The sequence below is a fragment of the Entamoeba dispar genome, genomic scaffold (assembly GCF_000209125.1).
Source record: "Entamoeba dispar SAW760 scf_1105229461443 genomic scaffold, whole genome shotgun sequence".
Taxonomy (NCBI): domain Eukaryota; phylum Evosea; order Mastigamoebida; family Endamoebidae; genus Entamoeba; species Entamoeba dispar.
Window position 1 is genome coordinate 1 of NW_001854695.1, and position 15,471 is coordinate 15,471.

At 25.4% G+C, this 15,471-nt stretch overlaps 9 protein-coding genes across 9 annotated transcripts, besides 18 other annotated features; 6 read left to right on the plus strand and 3 right to left on the minus strand.

The window, feature by feature from the left end:
• Positions 1-144: 144 nt before the first annotated feature.
• On the plus strand, positions 145-2,307 carry EDI_127770 (uncharacterized protein; the record flags this gene model as incomplete). The annotated part of the gene is made up of 1 exon (XM_001738534.1): positions 145-2,307. The coding sequence occupies one exon, from the start codon at positions 145-147 to the stop codon at positions 2,305-2,307; it is 2,163 nt and encodes a 720-aa protein (XP_001738586.1).
• Positions 776-796: a sequence feature (AT_rich).
• Positions 1,460-1,495: a sequence feature (AT_rich).
• Positions 2,308-2,332: 25 nt separating the features above from the next.
• Positions 2,333-2,410: a sequence feature (AT_rich).
• Positions 2,411-2,842: 432 nt separating this feature from the next.
• Positions 2,843-4,287, plus strand: EDI_127780 (uncharacterized protein; the record flags this gene model as incomplete). The annotated part of the gene is made up of 2 exons (XM_001738535.1): positions 2,843-2,999; positions 3,074-4,287. The coding sequence occupies 2 exons, from the start codon at positions 2,843-2,845 to the stop codon at positions 4,285-4,287; spliced, it is 1,371 nt and encodes a 456-aa protein (XP_001738587.1).
• Positions 3,036-3,059: a sequence feature (AT_rich).
• Positions 4,288-4,441: 154 nt separating the features above from the next.
• On the minus strand, positions 4,442-6,348 carry EDI_127790 (uncharacterized protein; the record flags this gene model as incomplete). Its single annotated transcript, XM_001738536.1, has 4 exons — positions 4,442-4,577; positions 4,637-5,369; positions 5,434-6,093; positions 6,174-6,348. 4 exons carry the CDS (start codon positions 6,346-6,348, stop codon positions 4,442-4,444), a joined length of 1,704 nt encoding a protein of 567 aa, XP_001738588.1.
• Positions 4,610-4,631: a sequence feature (AT_rich).
• Positions 5,822-5,856: a sequence feature (AT_rich).
• A 107-nt stretch (positions 6,349-6,455) lies between the features above and the next one.
• Positions 6,456-6,491: a sequence feature (AT_rich).
• Positions 6,492-6,595: 104 nt separating this feature from the next.
• On the plus strand, positions 6,596-7,513 carry EDI_127800 (palmitoyltransferase ZDHHC18, putative; the record flags this gene model as incomplete). The annotated part of the gene is made up of 1 exon (XM_001738537.1): positions 6,596-7,513. The coding sequence occupies one exon, from the start codon at positions 6,596-6,598 to the stop codon at positions 7,511-7,513; it is 918 nt and encodes a 305-aa protein (XP_001738589.1).
• Positions 7,514-7,533: 20 nt separating this feature from the next.
• Positions 7,534-7,580: a sequence feature (AT_rich).
• A 149-nt stretch (positions 7,581-7,729) lies between these two features.
• On the plus strand, positions 7,730-8,764 carry EDI_127810 (uncharacterized protein; the record flags this gene model as incomplete). The annotated part of the gene is made up of 1 exon (XM_001738538.1): positions 7,730-8,764. The coding sequence occupies one exon, from the start codon at positions 7,730-7,732 to the stop codon at positions 8,762-8,764; it is 1,035 nt and encodes a 344-aa protein (XP_001738590.1).
• Positions 8,170-8,208: a sequence feature (AT_rich).
• Positions 8,761-8,833: a sequence feature (AT_rich).
• Positions 8,834-8,885: 52 nt separating this feature from the next.
• Positions 8,886-9,188, plus strand: EDI_127820 (uncharacterized protein; the record flags this gene model as incomplete). The annotated part of the gene is made up of 1 exon (XM_001738539.1): positions 8,886-9,188. One exon carries the CDS (start codon positions 8,886-8,888, stop codon positions 9,186-9,188), a length of 303 nt encoding a protein of 100 aa, XP_001738591.1.
• Positions 9,189-9,469: 281 nt separating this feature from the next.
• EDI_127830 (uncharacterized protein) lies at positions 9,470-10,363 on the minus strand (the record flags this gene model as incomplete). The annotated part of the gene is made up of 1 exon (XM_001738540.1): positions 9,470-10,363. The coding sequence occupies one exon, from the start codon at positions 10,361-10,363 to the stop codon at positions 9,470-9,472; it is 894 nt and encodes a 297-aa protein (XP_001738592.1).
• Positions 10,364-10,839: 476 nt separating this feature from the next.
• EDI_127840 (uncharacterized protein) lies at positions 10,840-12,471 on the minus strand (the record flags this gene model as incomplete). Its single annotated transcript, XM_001738541.1, has 1 exon — positions 10,840-12,471. The coding sequence occupies one exon, from the start codon at positions 12,469-12,471 to the stop codon at positions 10,840-10,842; it is 1,632 nt and encodes a 543-aa protein (XP_001738593.1).
• A 19-nt stretch (positions 12,472-12,490) lies between these two features.
• Positions 12,491-12,529: a microsatellite.
• Positions 12,530-12,675: 146 nt separating this feature from the next.
• Positions 12,676-12,764: a sequence feature (AT_rich).
• Positions 12,765-13,718: 954 nt separating this feature from the next.
• Positions 13,719-13,765: a sequence feature (AT_rich).
• A 71-nt stretch (positions 13,766-13,836) lies between these two features.
• Positions 13,837-13,864: a sequence feature (AT_rich).
• Positions 13,865-13,925: 61 nt separating this feature from the next.
• Positions 13,926-13,992: a sequence feature (AT_rich).
• An 87-nt stretch (positions 13,993-14,079) lies between these two features.
• Positions 14,080-14,114: a sequence feature (AT_rich).
• Positions 14,115-14,299: 185 nt separating this feature from the next.
• Positions 14,300-14,327: a sequence feature (AT_rich).
• A 133-nt stretch (positions 14,328-14,460) lies between these two features.
• Positions 14,461-14,516: a sequence feature (AT_rich).
• A 214-nt stretch (positions 14,517-14,730) lies between these two features.
• EDI_127850 (threonine dehydratase catabolic, putative) lies at positions 14,731-15,471 on the plus strand (the record flags this gene model as incomplete). The annotated part of the gene is made up of 1 exon (XM_001738542.1): positions 14,731-15,471. A coding segment is annotated over one exon (741 nt), but the record flags the coding sequence as incomplete, so codon positions are not given.

Here is a 15,471-nt window from a genome sequence, read left to right on the forward strand (position 1 = left end):
ATTTTACTTCAGATATTGTAATTGCTATCTCTGTTTACTTTATCATCCCTTTTGTTGAGCACAAAAATGATTTTTTTCATTTTTAAAAACCTCATTGAAATTAATATAAAATGATAAATTTTAGAACTTTTATCTATCAAATTAATGTTATTTTTTGGAAGAGTTATTTCTCAAGAAAAACAAGTTCGATTAACTTCAATCAATTTTGAAATAGAGACTATTGGTAATAATGCTAAAGTTAAGGCTATTCATTCAATATTGAATGAATCTAATAATGATTGTAATGTTAGTATCAGTATGACATTAGATGATGAATCTGCTGTTACTGGATATTCAATTAAAACAGTTAATGGAGAATTTGAATCAGAACTAAAAGAAAAAGAACAAGCAAAGATTGAACAAAGTGATGCAACAACAAATGGATATAGTTCAAGTATAATGGAACAAGTTGATGATACAACATTTAGTATTTTACTTGGATTAGTCAATAAACATAGTGAAGTAACATTTAGTATTGAATATCTCACACATATGGAGATTCAAGAAGAAGAATTAATAATTAAGATTCCTAATTTAATTGAATCTAAAGAAAAATATCAAATTCCATATTCAATTAAAATTATAGGAAGTTCAAAATTTAGTTTTAAAGGTATATTAAGTGGAGAAGAAGAGATTAATGTTCCATTAAATGGAGATTTAATATTTGGAATGAAAGATGAAGATACGGATGAAGTTGTAATTTCATCTACATTTATTAATAAAGAAAAAGAAGGAGATATTAATATTATTTTTATTTGTGATAGAAGTGGAAGTATGTATGGAGAAGGAATTAATGCACTTAGAAATATGTTACAATTATTTTTAAGACAATTACCATTAAAATCAAAATTTGAAATTATTTCATTTGGAAGTAAATATGATTTTATGTTTAAAGAAATGGTAGAATATAATGAAGATACATTAAAAAATGCATCAAATAGAATTTCAGAATTTGAAGCAAATTATGGAGGAACAAGTATGGATGCACCATTAAAAGCATTAATTGATAATAATACAGAAAAATGTCATATAATTTTATTAACTGATGGATATGTTGATAATAAAATAAATACAATTGAATATATTCATAATCTTTCAAAAAAGAATTCATTACATGGAGTTGGATTAGGAAGAAGTTGTGATATTGAATTAATAAGAAATATAGGTAGAATTGGAAATGGAATTTCAGTTATTTCTAAGAATGTAAATTTATTAAAAAAAGAAGTTTCAAAAATTACAGAACGTATTCTTATTCCAACAATTAATAAATGTCAAATTGAATGGAATATTAAAGGAGAAATAATACCAAAAGAAATTAATAATTTTTATGGAATGATAACATGTTATATTCAATGTAAAGAAGAAATTAAAGAAGGACAAAAGATTGAAAGTGAAATAAAAGGAATATGTAGAGAAAAAGAAATTATATACAAAAATACTAAAAATATTAAAATTACAAAAGGAGTTATTCTTCATCAATTAATGGCATTTAATCAAATCAGAAAATTAGAAGTTGAAAATAAAAAAGAAGAAGCAAAAAAATTATCAATGAAATATCATATTCTTTGTAAAGAAACAGCATTTATTGCTATTGATAAAACAACTAAAAAAGAAGTTGAATTTATCAAGAATATTAAATTAAATGAGATGTGCCATAAACAAAGTTCTCTGCGTCCAACAATGTTCTTTGACTCTTGTTGTGAAAATGACGCTCTCGAAGAAGATATGTCTGAAGATGAAGAAGTGTTTGAAAATGAAAGTAGTAAATGTGAACTTTTGTGTTGTAACTGTGGATATCATCCTAGTGTTGAATATGAATATAGTAATGGCACTGAGGATATGTCTGATAGTGTTAATAGCCCAGTCACTACAAATATAACAAAGCAAATAGCACAACCAATGATAAACTTAAAATCATATGGTGAGTGTTCCAATTTGTGTGGTGAAGAAAAAAAAGAATTTTCCTGTGACTCTGTTAATAAAGAAATTGTGTTTGAGAAAATTATTAAATGTCAAAAGGCAGATGGGGAATTTGTTGGTGTGCAAGAAATAATTAAAGAAATTACTACAATCCAAAGTAATAATATTGACAATGAGGTTATTCAAACATTTTTTGTTATTCAACTATTAAAAGAAAAATTCCCTGAAAATAAAGTCGAATGGAAGTTAATTGTTAAAAAATCAGAAAATTGGTTAGCAAGTAAACCAGCTATTTCTGAAGAGATTAAGAATAGAATAATTTCATTAACTAAGTTAATAAAACTCTAACCAATTTTTTGTTATCATAAAACTGATTTTATTTTTATTTTAAGATATAATTATTAACGATTTTATTATATATTAACATATTAAATACTATAAAATATTAATTCATAAAAGAACTTTGATGTGAAACAAAATAAATTTATTTTTATCCTTTTTTCCTTTCAGAAAGCAACGATGTTTAATCGTTATATATAACAATATACTCGTTACTTTAAGAATAACTAAGAATAAACAAAATACTTCCCCGAAAATTTCCATAAAATATCAATAAAAACTAAGTAATACTTGGAATCTTTTCTCCAAAAATAGTAATTAATTAAAACAAGTTATAAAAAACTAAAAGAAAATTAGAAAAAGTCACATTAAAACAAGAAAGAAAATTAACTTGAATTGAATAAGTTTATTATTATTTTTAGTTTTCTCTTTTTTTTTTTTTAAGAAAGCAATCTAAATCTCATTTTTGAGGGGAGAAATGAGTGACAAGCAGTCGTGTCACAGTTCAGATGGAATTAACGAAAACAATGACATTTTTCATGTAATGAATGACAGAAATAAGATACTCGAATTAATTAATAAAGGTATTAACGTTGACAGTAAAAACAAGTTGGGTGCAACTCCCTTAATGTTAGCATGTCAAAGTACTAATTTATCTATTGTTCAGTTATTAATACAACACAAAGCAAACATTACGTCAAGTTTGTTTTCACTACATAAGAATATAGTTTAGAATGATAAATTTTATTTAAAAAAAATTACTTAATTGATGTAGCCGATAAAGTTGGAAGGAATTGCTTACATTATCTTTGTTTAAATAAACTTGTAAATGAAAACTTATTATTAATTGCACGAAGTATGGATTGTCATCCGTTAACGCGAGTAAAAGATAATACAGGAAAAATACCAGTAGAATATGCTATTATGAATAAATTAGAACAACTAGCAAATTATATATTAGATATTGATTCAAGGGTTGACGTCAAATTATTATATGACTATAATAATGAAGTTGTAGAGAAACCGAGTAACGTTAATAGGTATGGATTTTTTGAAGTAGAAGGAGAAAAAGGAGAATTATTTATTGTAAAAAAGTATTCACATAAAAAAATAAATCAACAAAAAGAAAGAAATAGAAAATGGGAAAGAATGCTCGACAAAGATTGGGATGAAAATATTCCTGTTAAGTTACAAGAACGAGTGTATAAAGGAGTTCCAGATGATTATAGAATTTTATATTGGAAAAGGATATTAGGAATAGAAGAAATTAGTCAAGAATTAAAAGAAGAATTTAAAAGAAATACACAAATATATTCAAGGTCTCCTCATGACAAACAGCTAGATTTAGACGTTAATAGAAGTTTTCAATTCCATTATAAATTTCATGTTCGTTATTCTGGTGGGCAAAAAGAATTATTTTATGTTATGCATGCAATTTCATTGCATGATATTTCTTTTGATTATGTCCAAGGAATATCATGTGCTCCTTCTGTTCTTTGTATTTTTTTGGATAAACTTAGTGCTTTTACAGGAACATTAAAATTATTTACACCAAAATATCGTTTAAAAGAAATGTTTCAAGACTTTAATTTTATTAAAAAGTGTTGGGTTGTTACAAAAAAATTATTAAATACTAGACATCCTAAAATTGCTGAAAAATTCAGACAATGTGGTATTATGGACCAATCACTACCTTTTTTTATGTTTGAATGGAATTATCTTTGGTTTATTCACTCACTTAAATTTGAATTAGCAATACGTGTTTTTGATGTTATTTTATTAGAAGGATTTACAGCAATGTTTTCTGTTTCAGATACAATCTTTCATTTTATTGAAGAAGGAATTTTAAATGAAAAGGATCCAAATATTTTACAACAAAAATTGAAAAATCCTTTTACTTTATTAACAAAACCATTAACAACAAACACATTTATGGCTCATATGTATAAACACAGGATTGATGGAAGTTTATTTGCTTCTTTATTCTGAGATAATGAATTCTCAATAAATTAAAATAAACAAATAGATATCCTTATTTTTAAGAAAGATTAATTAAAAAGGAAGCACTAAAACAAAATTGTAATTGTAATCATTTTTATCACAACTTATTTTTTTTTATTTCCTTTTATTACAATATAATGCTTTAACAGAATGAATACACTTCTACTCTATCACAACGACTTGCAAGTGATCTTGGTACTAAGGGTGGATTATTAAATGTTGGAGATGTTTGACTTATAACATTTAAATAACAATCAAATGAAAGAGATGGATGTCCACTTAACAATGGTTAGAATATTACTTTCTTTAGTAAATAAAATTAAAAATAATAACAAACGTTCCTCCTCCAAAACTTAATGCTTCAGGTGTTGAATTTATTATAAAATGATTACTATTTTGAATATGAGAGTATTTTCTTGCCTTTGGCTTTATTGTAAACAAAAAGGTTTCACTATTACCATAAAAATCTTTCTTCATTTCAAATGATTCAGCAACAAATACACCAAATATATAACTACCTCTTCTACAAATAATAAGTAACAAAGAATGATACATACATTTTGAATATAATGTTTTTAAACTTAAGCCATCAATACTTGAAGTAAAAATTTGTTCAGGAACAAGCATTTGTAGTCGAGAAGGAAGCATAGTATATATTTCTAGAAATTCATCTTCATTGACAATATCAGAAATTCCTTGTAACTGTTCTTTATTTATTATTCTTCTTTGCATTTCTTTGTTTGGTGGGAATTGAAGTGTATTAAAAATATGTGTTGTTAAAAGAAATGGATTTAATTCATAATTTAATATTTCATTCAATAAAGAGTTTGGTGAATCATCAGAAAGATAAGAACTAACTATTTGTCTCATTGAATTTATCAAATTATTGAAATCAATTTTATGTAATGATTTAAATAAAACAAGAAACAATTTAATCACTGCAATTTTTCCATCTTTTACTATTATTTCAACAATTGCTTTTCTTTTAATTACTTCTAAAGGTTCAATTAATTTTAATGTTAAACTTTTTAAAGAAACAGTAATGAATTGATTAATGCTTTGTCGATACTCTAATAATAAATTTGTATTTTTAAACCTTCAATTAAAGTGTATTAGAAAATGTAAATAACAAACTGTTATCTAATGCTGGGTATGTTGTTTTTAATATACAATAAATATATTCAACTAAATTTTCTAATCCATATTGTGATGAATAAAAATGTCCACAGCATTGTGCTTTAATGACAAATTCCATAACACAATAAAATGCATCATTAATATCAAATAACTGAACAGCTTCTAATACCAAATTACCAACATATGGAATATATAAACATTTGCATCGTTTAAATATTTCTCCAAATATTGTTATAAGAAATTTATATCTAAATTTAATTTCACTTTGATTTTTTGGTAAACCTTCTAATCTCTCACTGAATTTATAAAACGTTTTGTCTAACATCCCATTTGTTGTTTGATTAATAATTTGAATATATTTCATTAATAACATCCCCCGTTGTCCAATAAAACAATTTTTAATATAAGATAAATAAATTTCTTTAGTTGTTTCACTTGTTAATGTTAAATAAATTCCATTTCGTTCTTGTGCTAAATCTTCAAGAAGTGAATTTTGATTTTCAGACTTAAATAAAAAACTAAAGTACTTATACCAAAATACCATTTCATTCATTTGTTGTGGAACTATAGTAAGAAGAATTTCATTTAATAATGGAAATGTTGAAATAGCTGTTACAATATGATAATAAATTATTTCTGGTACAGGAATAATCGCTACTATTTTATTGGTTAATTACTTTTTTTCTTTTATTAATGTTCTATACTCAAATTTTTGACATTTTAACTAAAAAACAAACAGAGTTGAGTTGGTGTTGGGTCAGGAATACTAAGGATATCCATTTCAGTAATCTTCTCAATTACCGATTTGTGAATTGTGAAATCTTCAAAAATATTTTCATATTGAAGAAATGGTTGATTGAGAAATATGGCTATGTCATTAGGTTGCTTAAAAAAATTAAGTAATGAACTCATTATATGTCAATTTAACTAATTTATTTTCAGATTCAGAACTAATACTTCTCCAAAAGTGCTTCTATTTTTTTCTTCTTCCAAATTCAATAAATAATACATCATTTTCGTATTTAACTTTAATTTCTTTTTTTTATAAATAAATAGCTTTTTATTTCACTTCTCATTATATCATCGTTTAGGATAATTTCACTCTCTTTAAGTAGAACTACTAAATTTCATTCAACTAAAAGTCAATCTCAAAAATTTAATGGAGGTTGACGTTTCAAATCAACCAAACTTACCAACACCTCCTTACTACAACCGTCTCCATGATATGTCTAATAAAATGATTCAGATGGAACGAGATGGTAAAGTAATGATTGAAAAATACCAAAAATATATCCTTATTTATGGTGCGTTATTAATCGTGTTTAGTACTGGCCTTTTTTTTTATTGTTTTTATATTGAAATGAACTGGATCCAATCACATCTATTTCTGTTGATTTTTACAATTGGTGTAATTGTCAACACATTATTTAGATTGTTTTTACCAATTAAATCATCCTATTATAATGGTGGATATATACCAGTTTGTTCAGAAGAAGAAAGGTCACAGGCTATTGAACGTGCTCAACTTGCTCTAAAATATAATAAAAAACTAATAGAAACAAATTACCTAGCACGCTATTGTATTTATTGTAATCATTTTCTTCCTCCTCGAGCTTATCATTGCATGATATGTAATAAATGTACTTTAGAACGAGACCACCACTGTAGTTGGTTAGGGTGTTGTGTAGGTAAATCCAATTTAAGAGCATTCTGGCAATTTCTTGTTTCTATGGGATTAATTGGCTTTATTGGATCATATCATTTCTCAATGTTTTGGTATGAAATTTTATTTGTTTCAAACATTTGGACTCCATTTAGTTTTAAGATAGGATTACTTTATTATTTTATCATAATGATGACTTGTATCTCTTTCTCAATCACAGCACTAATGATCTTGATGTTGTATATTCATACAAGAGATATCCTTTATGGATTATCAGGTGTAGAAATAGGAGAGTTAAATACAAAAGAACATAACCATGAAAATGTTCATCATCCACCAATGAGTTTTAGTAATTTTAAGAAGGTATTAGGTCCAAATATATTGTATTGGATATTTCCTCTTCAAATAAATTAATTTTACAACTTTTCATCTAGTTTTATTATTACATTATTTTTTTAAAACTCTTTTTTATTTTAAAAAAGAGAGGTGAAATATTACCTTAATTTTCTTTTTGAATTATCATTAGAAAAATGTTTTATATGCCAATTAATAATAAAGAATTGCAAAATATGAAATAAAAGGGGAAAAAAAAAAGAAAATAGTAATAATGAAGGAACTCAACTTATTTCAATGAATAAAGTATTCTTAATACTGCCATCATTATTTCTAATTTTGTTATTCTTATTTTGTGTTGGGTCTTTGAGTAATAAAAAAAGAATAATGAAATATATTAATAATCCTGTATTACATAAATCAAATTATTATGACAATTATTTTAATGTAAGTAACTTTAATTATTCTGGAGATTGCGGAAAAGTATTTAAATATAAAAGACATAACTCACGAGATTTATTATTTTATGGAATTGGTTATAATGCTGAACAATGGAAAAGAAATAAACCTCAATTATTACGTGCTTTAAGAATTACTTGTAGTAGTATTCCTTTTGCAACAAAGGTAATGATTAATTTTAAAGAACCACCACCACAAGACCTCCAAAATGAATTTAACAAATATAATTTTCAAATAGTTCAAAAACCAATTAAAAATGAAAACCCTGTAAATCAAAGATATATAGAATATTATTATTATTTACTTAAATATAAAAAGAATTTTGACAGAGTACTAATTATTGACATTAGAGATGTTTTTGTATTTGGTGATATCTTTTCTACATTCTCAAATCAAGAATTAGTATTTACAACTCAATGCTATGGCATAAAAAATAATGAAACTCGTTGTAACTATTTTGGTCAACCTGGATATCCTTATAATGACGAATGGCTTGAGAAAGGATTTAACAAAGAAATTAGAAACCAGTTTTGTCAAAATAAATATATTAGCCTTAATGCAGGTGTAGTTCTTGGAGGTATTGAACCCATGTTCGAATTTTTAAGAATAATGAGAGACTCATTACTGTCTCGTAAAGAAAAACTTTCTTTTTGGGGTATTGAACAAGCAACACTAAATTATTTATATTATACTAATGCCTTTAAAAAACTAAATACAACAGTAGACAAATGTACTCAAAGAACATGCTTCTCAGATTGGCATAATGGAATGTATAACAATAAAACAAAAATCATGTACAGTTCATTGAATGGATGTTCTCCTGTATTGCGCCATAAAATAAAATCATCAAATCATCCTATTATACTCACTTAATAAAATATTTGTTTTATATAACCTTAATAAACTTTTATTGATAAATGATAAAATCTTAAAATTAAAAAACCATTAAGAAAGAAAAAGAAGATTCAAAGAACTTAAAAAGTACATTGACATTATGGAAATACAAGAAATTACAATTGCCCGACCAATCCCCCAGCAACAAATTTATTTTGATAATTTAAGTTCTAGTTCTTCAGTTGTTACTCCGTCTTCATTATCTTTTGAAATGAACCGACATATTTTAACAGAACAAAGTATTCATTTTGGTTGTCCTCCTCCTGACTCTAATCCAATTCCATTTGGTTCAGTTGACTTTTCTAATTTCCACGCAGATTTTACATCACCGACTCAGATTGAATCAAATGATTTCTCTGAAGAATTTTCAGAGGACAACAACACATTTAATTATCGTCTCTAGAAATGTACATATTATTACAGTCTTTTAATTATTCAATCTTTTTTCCTTATTTTTTTAAGTTACTAAAAATATACTAATCATTGAAAAGAGATAATTAGAAATTGTTTCAATAGAAATTTCAAAATAATACTTTTTTGTTATACTATTCCTTTGTTATATTAATGAAACTTAAATAATAAAGATTAAAACATAAATTAATCAAGAATGAGAGAGTGCTTTTGTTATAATTTTACTCATTTGTTGAAAAATAGAAGTAATTTCTTGATTATCTTTAAACAGTATTAATTTTTCCTTTCATGTGAATTTTCATAAAATGGAAATACTGAAATTAATAAACAAACGTTAATTTGATTGGCAGTTTTATCTATTAAAGTTTTTAATTTTTTTTTTCTTTCTTCATCTGATTTCCAATACATCATAACAAGTTGTTGAACTATTGAATACAATTTAAAACATAATTGTTTACTCATTTCATTTATTTGTTCTTCTTTATTATTCATTTGTATGTCTATTTTATTCCATTCTTCACACCAACCAATAATTTTATTCCAATCAACAATTGTATCTTGAACATTAATGTCAGTGATTGGTTCTCTAATAGTATTCGTTTGTTTTTTTAATTCTGTGTCTTCTAAATATTTTTTTTCCAAAATGGATTGTTTCCAATCATCTTCAATCTTACTGTTTATTTGGGTTTCAGTCCAATCACTATCATTACTTTCATTTTCTTTCCATGTAGTTTCATTTTGCTCAATACTTTTAGTAATTCCCATATGAGCTAATTTTCCATTTCCAGTAATATTAATAATTGCGGTCTGTGTTTTATGAACTTTCATTCCGTGTTTTAAGTAATCCTGTTCATATGGTTGAATACTATACTCTTTTGCCATTTCATCATTAGGAAGTCTATTTCTTCTTATTTCAGATACTTTATAGAGTATTTTAGAATTTAATACTTTTTGCCATAGTAATTGTTCTGAGTGTGTATCCCCTTTTATTTTTTGAAATTCTTTTTGTACTTTCTCATACTGAATCATTTCATTTAATTCATATGAAGATAATATTCGTTTTGTAATTTGATGGTTTTGAGTTTTATTCATTAACAAGTCAAAATCTTTAGATCCAATAGATTGTAGAATAATATCCATCATATCATCATTATGTTGTCCTTCCATTAGTAAATCTCAGATCTCATTATTCCAAGTTTATTCCTTAACTATCATGACCAGCAGACTTCAAAGAACCAACCTTGAACGTGCAAATGCAGACTTACAGGACATTCAAGACATTGCCTCTAAAACCCTTGAACATATCCTTGTCCGAGATGAGAAATTAAAACGTTTGTACTTAACATTATAAAAGAATTAATGAAGAAATTCACAATAATAGAAATGTCAAAAAAAAGTGATGATTTGGTATTTGAGACTGCATCATATCGTGATGATGCAGTTAAATTTAAAAAGATGATCCAAAGAAATAAGTGGTTGATTTTAATTTTTGCAGTAGTACTAATTCTTATTGTAATCATTTGTCGTCATTATTTCTTCTAATCAAATAAAAGAATAGTAAGTAATATGGTGATGCTTTTTTATAATATCTTTGGTTTATTTTCGTTATATAAAACAGAAAAAAAGTATATCAATAAACCAACTCAAATAGAAGTAAAACATTTGTGCAAAGCTTTCTTATATTTCACAAGGTTTTCTCTATGAATTTCTGTTACAAATGAATCAAAACTTTTTTGGAGAATAGATATTTTCATATTTTGAGCTGTTTGAGTAAATTTAGCACCAAAATAGTTAAGAGTCTTAACAGAAATAGGTGAGCTGTATCCTACTATTACAAAAGTTTTTTTCTCAGCATCAAGGACAGCGAGAATAAAAGGTAACCATTTCTTATACCTTCTTGATGATGCTTCTGCAAGAAATTGAGCTAGTTGTAATGCCTTATAAGGGGTTTTAAACTGAATTGATAATAACGCATCACTAACAGAACAAAACCTATATTTATTTGCCTCATTACAACAGGATCCTGACAATAATAAAATGATTCCTGTTTCTACTAAGTTTTTATTAGACTCAATACACTTAGAGAATCCAAATTCATAAGGTTCAGCAGTGGTACTAGATAATAATTTAAAACCTTCCCAGAATTGTTGTTGCCAGGTTTGGTCAGGTTCATCATTAGTGATAATTGACCCTATAGCATGTGCAGCATCAAAAGCACTAATAGAATAATCCATTCCAAATTTTTTAAAGAAAGAAGGGAGAAATAAGTTTTCAAAATGATAGAATTTAGAATATCCTTCCATCTTTAATAAAAACTTATTCTTCATTTCTAATGACATTGTTTTATAACTTTGCTGTGCTTGAGATAATGGAATACCCATATCAGCTATCAGAACATCAAATTTTTCTTTCCCTCTACTTGTCCATATCCCAAGTTTTGAAGCAATTTCTCTTGTATGAAACAATGAATCATATAAAGTCCAATGACGTAATAACATTAGTTGACAGTCCATCTTTACACACATTGGAGTTTTAACTGTTTGAAGAAGGTCCGTTATTTCTAGAGTTTCTAATTGTAAATTATCAATAAAATATTGAATAGCATGAACATATGTTTTAGCATTAATTTTTAATGAAATGTATTGATCACATACACCTATTGCAGCATACCAATACATATCATTTTCTACTTTATTTAATTTTTCTGCAATTCCAAGTGCTACTCTCCCTACACTTTCTGAATAAAATTCTCCATCACTATCAACCATCTTTCTCATATACTCACAATTGTTAAGTGATTGACTTTTATTTAATCCTATTAAATCATCATCAGCTTCAAGTAAATCAGATTTTTCTAGTTGTGTTTCTTGTTCAATAAATTGTTGATACTCATTTGATATAATTAATCCAATATTTGCATTTGCTACATTTAATTTATTAAATGGTCTATGTGAATCAATAATATATACAAAAATATTTTCTATATCTCCAAGTAATTCACTTACATCAATTGAACCAGCACAATCAATAAAAAATACTGTATGAACGTCTGTGTGTCCAATAGTTTCTTTAAATACTCTTGACAATGTTTCATAATTATTAACTGGAACTGCTGAATGTAATAATCCATCTTTTTCAAACATGATTGATAAGATTTTATAACAGACAATAGCATCTACTGTAGGTGATACATATAGTTGAATTGTTTTTTTGTCTTTACCACGATTTCGAAGTCCATTATATAATTCTTCAAAAGAAGTTCCATTAATAATCATCTCACAACGTAGAGTTGGATTTTTTATTTTTTTTTAAGTTTTTATTTTTTCTTTTTTTAAATAACAATAATATTTTTTTATAAGTACTGTTTTACGACTTTTTTTGATGTTTTTGTTTCTTTCTTTATTGGAAGGTATTTACCAAAAAGACTGGGAATAATAATAATAATGAAATATTTAGTAAGAAAAGTATTTTATAGGTTGAAATATTTTTGTTTATAAGAAGATTATTTTATAACTTATTCATTCTTTTAGATTTTGTAATTAATTTTTTAATATTTTTTGTAATAAAACTCTAATACCTTATATCATTTTTATTTCTCATAAATAAAACTATTTTTATTAATTGTTTTCTTTATCAGTAAACAATTTTGAACTATTATGAAGATTTATATATTTAATATAGGACAATCAACAAATAAGTTAAGTATTTTTTAAACAGATATAAAACAACAATACTACTAATAAGAGCGAAGAGAATAAAACTAAAATTAATAGAAAACACGTAGTAAAGATGATTTACAAATTCATAAAAGGAAAGAGTATAATATTTTAATTCATGTAAATATTGACCATAATGGTACGATAAACGATGGTGTATATTATTTAAAAATTGTTCTATGATACTACTAAATAAAAATATATTATTCAACACGTTCTACTGGAGTTAAATTTTTTTGTTATCTAATTATCTTAGAAATTATTAAACTTCTAAATGAAAGTAATTATTGATTTGTTTAAAAATGAGATATAAAATCTTTGCATATGCTAAACTAACAAATTTCGATATGTCATTTTCTACAAACTCAAGAAAACATTATAATGAATTGAAACTTCTACAAGATGTAATAGGAGGTGTTGATTAATGAATGAAAATTACTAAGACTCTAAGTACCCTTCAAATAAAAAATTAGTATCAAGGGTTCATGTACTCGTGTTATCTTTTGTTGAATAAATATTACATCTAAACGGTATCGTACTGATACTACAAATAACATTAATTCAGTTAGTAATGAAATTTATATAACTAATGACTATTACTCTTCATCAGCGGTTTATTTAAAAAAAAGTAAAAATTGTCTCATCTGAAAGTTTAATTGTTAAATAAAGATGTAATTTTCTTGTAATTTCTTAGAATGATAAAAACTTATTTATTTGTCCAATCAAAAAAAAATAAAAAAAACAAAAGTTGGCAAGCAATTAGTTTGAAAAAATCTCTCTTTTTTATTTTAATTAGATGAACAATGAATTTTATTAAAAACAAAATACTCTTTTTTATATTAAAAAAATAAATCCTACGTTAAATTGAAATACTAATATTAAGAATGGTATTAATCTTTTATTTATAGGAAATCTTTACTTTACATTTATATATTTAATACTATTAATTTATCTTCCATATTACTACCTTATAAAGAATTTACTTTCAAAAATTAGTTTGTTTTAACACTAACAATATTTATTTATATATCTATTAAAACAAATTAAATTTTTATTTCGATAAAAACAAAATAATTTATTCAGTGTAGAACTTAAACTATCTTATTGATTGTCTTTTATGTATTAAGTTATTTTCTAAAACATCATTGTACTTACAATAAAAATTCCTTATAAAATATTATTGAATAAATAATCATATTATACATACCACTTCTTTGTTTGGTCGTTATACTTCTATTATAAGTGTTATTATATTGATACTTAAAATCAACTTTGATGTGTTTGTTTTGCTTTATTTCCTCATTCTAAAAGTAATAACTACTCCATTAAATTGACACTAGTAACTAAAGAAGATGGCTTAATTTTAATAAGAGCTCCACAAGAAACCTTTTAATAAATAATATAAAAATAATATTGTTTGAATTCAAAAAAATAGTAAAGGTCAACCAAACATAAACGAAGTAAAATCTTCTTAAATTCATTTTTGAAGTTCTTTTTTCTTCCCCATTTTCGTTTTAAGACAATGCAGTAACAATAATAAAACATACGATTAATTTTATTATTATAAAATACTTTAAAATTAAAAAAAAATTTTTAAAAATAATCAAAAGTAAAGTCAAACAAAAATGAAAAAATAAAAATCTGTCAAAAAAAAAAAAAGAGTAAAGAGCTTAATTCTGATAAATTCTGAAAGATTCGATTAAAATAAACAATGTTCCATAATTCAGGAAAAAGAAGAGGTGGAATGTTTGGAACACAAACTAATAATTTAAAATTGGAAAAACATCTCAGATTTGTATAAAACATTTAAATAATAATATGAGTGACGTAGAAGTTCCTGCACTTGCTCTTAGAGATGCTTCCTTTAGTGAAATTCATGTTGGAGAAGGAGATGAACAAGTTTTAGAGCAAATCTTCTTATCTGATGTTTATACAGCTAAACATGTTATCAGTGATCATATTCATCACACTCCATTAGATTCAAATGCTAGTATTTCAGCAGACATTGGAATGGAGGTTTATTTTAAATTAGAAAATATGCAAAAAAGTGGTTCATTTAAAGTACGAGGTGTTATGAACAAATTTAATTCATTAACTCTTGCTGAAAAGAAAAGAGGTGTAATTACTGCTTCAAGTGGTAATCACGGTATGGCTGTTGCTTATTGTGGTAAACAATTAGGTGTTCCAACTACCATTATTGTTCCAAATTTTACAAACCCAAGAAGAGCAGAAACTATGAAAAGGTATGGTGCTACTGTTATTTTACATGGGGTTACTGTTGCAGAAGCTGAGGCCTATGCTAAAGAAATGTCAACTGAAAAAAGACTTGCTTACATCGAAGCTCGTGATGACGTTTCCATTATCGCTGGTGATGGAACAGTTGGACTTGAGATTTTAAGAGATTTACCAGATGTAGATGCTATTATTGCACCAATTGGATCAGGAAGTTTACTTTGTGGATTAGCCTTAGCTGTTAAAACTCTTGATCCAAGAGTTAAAGTTTATGGTGTTCAAAATGAAAAAGGGTCTTCAGCTTATCTTTCTAAAAAACATCATGTC